The sequence below is a fragment of the Talpa occidentalis genome, unplaced genomic scaffold (genome assembly GCF_014898055.3).
Source record: "Talpa occidentalis isolate TD23 unplaced genomic scaffold, MPIMG_talOcc4v2.1 talOcc4.2984, whole genome shotgun sequence".
In the NCBI taxonomy this organism is placed as follows: Eukaryota; Metazoa; Chordata; class Mammalia; order Eulipotyphla; family Talpidae; genus Talpa; species Talpa occidentalis.
In genome coordinates, this window is record NW_023603167.1 from 1 (window position 1) to 4121 (window position 4121).

General features: G+C 31.5%; 2 protein-coding genes across 2 annotated transcripts; one reads left to right on the forward strand and one right to left on the reverse strand.

Moving 5' to 3' along the window:
- The first annotated feature begins 532 nt into the window (after window positions 1-532).
- LOC119254112 (pro-MCH) lies at window positions 533-1333 on the forward strand. The gene is made up of 2 exons (XM_037521269.1): window positions 533-781; window positions 1127-1333. The coding sequence occupies exons 1-2, from the start codon at window positions 533-535 to the stop codon at window positions 1331-1333; spliced, it is 456 nt and encodes a 151-aa protein (XP_037377166.1).
- Window positions 552-3832, reverse strand: LOC119254111 (PCNA-interacting partner-like). The gene is made up of 2 exons (XM_037521268.2): window positions 3167-3832; window positions 552-2381 (listed from the first exon to the last, which is right to left on the reverse strand). Exons 1-2 carry the CDS (start codon window positions 3300-3302, stop codon window positions 2038-2040), a joined length of 480 nt encoding a protein of 159 aa, XP_037377165.1. The 5' UTR covers window positions 3303-3832; the 3' UTR covers window positions 552-2037.
- Window positions 3833-4121: the final 289 nt, after the last annotated feature.

Below are 4121 nucleotides of genomic sequence, written 5' to 3' on the forward strand. Positions count from 1 at the left end.
CTTTTTGTTAATATTGATAGACACATACTAGAATCATCAAAGACTATGTCAATCATTTATGAAAGAAAATTGAGTTTAAAGATTACTTCAATGTAATCAGGATTAAAAGTAAACAAAACTTTTCTTCTTAATATCCTTGAGTGAAATAACTTTAGCTTCAGTATCTTACTTAATCACAAAATATACAGAAGGAAACAATAAAGATATGGAGAGCCTGACGTCCTGTGGTCTTCCTTAAAAAGAACCCATTTTCAAGAGGCTATAATCTACTCAACAGAAAGCATTCTACCAAGGATCTTAACTCAGATTCTAAGAAAATTCACACTCAAGATAAACAATACACCACTAAAACCAAAACAATGTAGGTATTAGCCGCATACAAAAGATTAGTCATTTCTAAAATGGTAAGACCTTGAAGTACTTTGTATTCAAACTGGAAAGTATATAAAGGCAGGAATCATTTATGAAGCAGCTTGAGAATTTTTTCATTTTACACATCCTCGTTTGATTCTATGCCAACATCAAACTAAGAATGGCAAAAATGAGTTTCCCTTTCTATATATTAATACTAACTTTTTCTCTGCTTTCTCAAGGCATTTTACTTTCAGCATCCAAGTCCATAAGAAATTTAGAAGATGACATGGTATTCAATACATTTAGGCTGGGGAAAGCCTTTCAGAAGGTAGATGCTGCAGAAAAATCAGTCATTGCTCCTTCCCTGGAACAATATAGAAATGATGAGACCAGCTTCATGAATGATGAGGAGAACAAAAACTCAAAGGTAAGTGACATTGTGACTTGTCCTTTATTTCAATGGAAATTTAAATGGTTTTAATGAATGTTTTAAAAGTAAAATTAATACTTCACAGAATATGGGCAAATAGTCACAATATACATTAGGATAATTAAATGATTAAATTTCATATATAACAGGCTATTTTTCCATCCTGGACAACATCTCTTTCTCCAAATGGGTTTGTCTCCCCCCAAAATTGTATTCTAAGGTATATTTAGAATAAAAACAGCGCAGAGCATTTTTGAATTGATCAATGAAAGTATTACACAATTGTATCATAGTTCCATTCCCAATAAGACAGTTAAACACAAATCAACCTTTTCTTTACAGAATGCAGGTGCCAAACATAATTTCTTAAATCATGGTCTACCACTGAATCTGGCTATAAAACCTTACCCTGCACTAAAAGGATCTGTAGTTTTTCCAGCTGAAAATGGAGTTCAGAATATTGAATCAACACAAGAAAAGAGAGAAATTGGGGATGAAGAAAACTCAGCTAAATTTCCCATAGGAAGGAGAGATTTTGACAGTGAGTAGTCTTTTAAAATTTAATTCTTCTATCTTAATACCATAAAACAGAACTCTGAGTTTAACTGAATTTGGATCCAATCATAACAAAATCAAATAAGACCATGGTTCAGTTACATTTAATATTAAGTGACCCCTGCCAAAGATGTGGGATTAAAAAGCATTTAATGAGTTATTGCAACTTTAATCACTCAGAATTATATTAAAGCCATCCTTTTATATCTTGCAAATATGTATGATAATAATATTCCTTTAAACAATTTAAACTCTTTTTTCTTATCAGTGCTCAGGTGCATGCTGGGAAGAGTCTATCGACCATGTTGGCAAGTCTGATACCTGCTGGTCCACTACATCTTTCCAGAAGAAAACAAAATCATTTAATTGTCTGTGGGGGAAAAAGCCCTTAATGTTACTATGACTTGTATTATTTTAAAATGTCTGTTCTCAAAAGAAGTAGTATTAAAATATGCCATTAACTTAAATGATATGCTTTACCTGTGCATTAAACTTTGTGAATATTCTGCATAAATACGACTTACTAGTTTTCTTTTTAAACAAAGCCTAACATGCTAACCTTACACATACTCCAGGCCAAAATGATAAAGTATCATAATTTATACTTTGATCTCTTAAAAACTAAGTCTCTTTGGTGAATGGTTTTATTTATATATACATAATATGTATATAAACCTAAAGCACATAAAATGCCAAATTCATAGTCTAAAAAACTGTGTTAACTTTGTCTGGCCAGTTATCAATTTGTTCTTGGCAGAACACTTGTTGCTTTTTGTCACTTTGGCTACTTTGACATCCAATTTATTCTGCAAATTGTTTGATGTCTTAGGTATCGTAGCATTTTTATGTTGAGGTAGTGATTCACATTCATTATCACCCAGAATATTTTCATCATCCAAATCCACCTGTTTCCTTTTTGAGCTTTTATTTCCTGTATGACTACTTGATTTTCTTGCTACTTTTTTATTTTTACTTCTGTCCAGATGAACATTTCCAGAACTTGTTCCAATTGTTGATCTTTCAACAGAGGAATTTACACCATCTGTTACGCAAGATGAAAAAAAGAAAAGGAATTATATAATATATAGTATTACATGTGAGACTTTTACAATAAACTTTTACAATGACTAAAAAAATTCAAAAATTTATGATTTGCACTGAAATGCTATAAATGACATGATTAACAAATACAGCTATAGGGAACTCCCTGGTGGCGCAAGGGGTTAAGATACAACCTTGCTATCCACAGCCACTGCAGCATGAGTTCGATCCCCGGCCAGGAAGATACCCACATGGCACAGCAGACCTCTCCTGACTCGCCCAATGCTCCCCCAGCAGCGTATTTCAGTCAATCTGCCTGTTCTGTTCCCCGTTCTGTCTCTGGTGAATCTGCTCACCCCCCACAGCTGGCCTGTACCCCAGTTCTTACATGCATAAATAAATAAATCTTTTAAAAAACAACAAAAAAAAGACAAATCCAGCTATATTACTACTTTATCACACATTAATGTGCACTTATCACACATGATTTTATAGCTTCTCATCCCTACAAATACTTGCATTACTTGACTGCCTAACATTTAATATTTAAATGCTACAAATTATTTCTTAAATATATTTAGTTAAATCAAATTTATTTCTATACATAAAATTGCATGAAAATATAACTTAAACCCAGGTGAAAAAATAAAAAACACACCCAAGTCTTTAAAAATATAAGCCTTTACATTTCACATTTCACACTCTGTGGAAAAAATTATTTAAGTTAAAATCAATGAGTAGACTAGAATTAAATTGTTATTTAATTGTTCAAATGAAATCACTTACCAGAAAGGTCATTTTCCATGTGAAGAACACGTACACAGTTTGATGTTGAATCAACATAATCCCATTTATCCTTGTTTATCATGAAGTCATCTTTATAGGTACAAGCAAACTGGGATCTAATTAAGGACTGCTTCATCTGGTGATAGGTAGTAAGAAGAAAATAAGCAATTTATTCTCTATTTTTATTTATTTTTTTCATCTAGATAGCAACATACTCTATAGTAATCATGGTATCATAAAAATGTCCCTTAATTAATTGGGAACATCTAACCCTTCAGAGTTTACAAATTCATGTATTGCTATGACTAGTATTTTTGTTCTTTTCAGTTAAGCTTTATGTATACTTTTGATATTTTTGTAACCATTCAGGAAAATCAATTTTAGACTTGTCAGAGGCCTATGCTATTATACATTCTGTGGCTGAGTTACGTTGGAAAATAAGTTTTACTAGAAGCTTAAAAATAATATACATGATATACGTAGCCATAAAAAAACACAAATTTGTCATTCTATGAGTTACATAGTACTTCTGTTAGGGAAAAACAGCATATAGAATTCAAGAAATTGAAGAAGGGAGAAACGCTAAAACAAAAAAGAGAAATAAGGGGTGAAAGATACGAAAATAGAAAAGTAATAGAGAAATAAGCTGAAAGATAAGGTGGTAACTGAAAGACATTTTGTGATTCAAACCTTGAATATTTAGAAAAATAAACATTGTTCAAAGGTTTCATTTTAGGAAGATCTAACCAAATGATTTAATAGTAAAAAATTCAGAATATACTCTTGTCTTTATCTTTAAACATCATAATTAGGAGAAAATCAGAATGCTTTCAATTCTTAACCACTGAATAGGATGACAAGAAGGTAGCTTTGAATATGGATTCTGTAAGCATAGAATCAGTGGCTGTTTTATGTTTTAGGGACAGATATTAATTTCAGAACAAAGTAATTTATA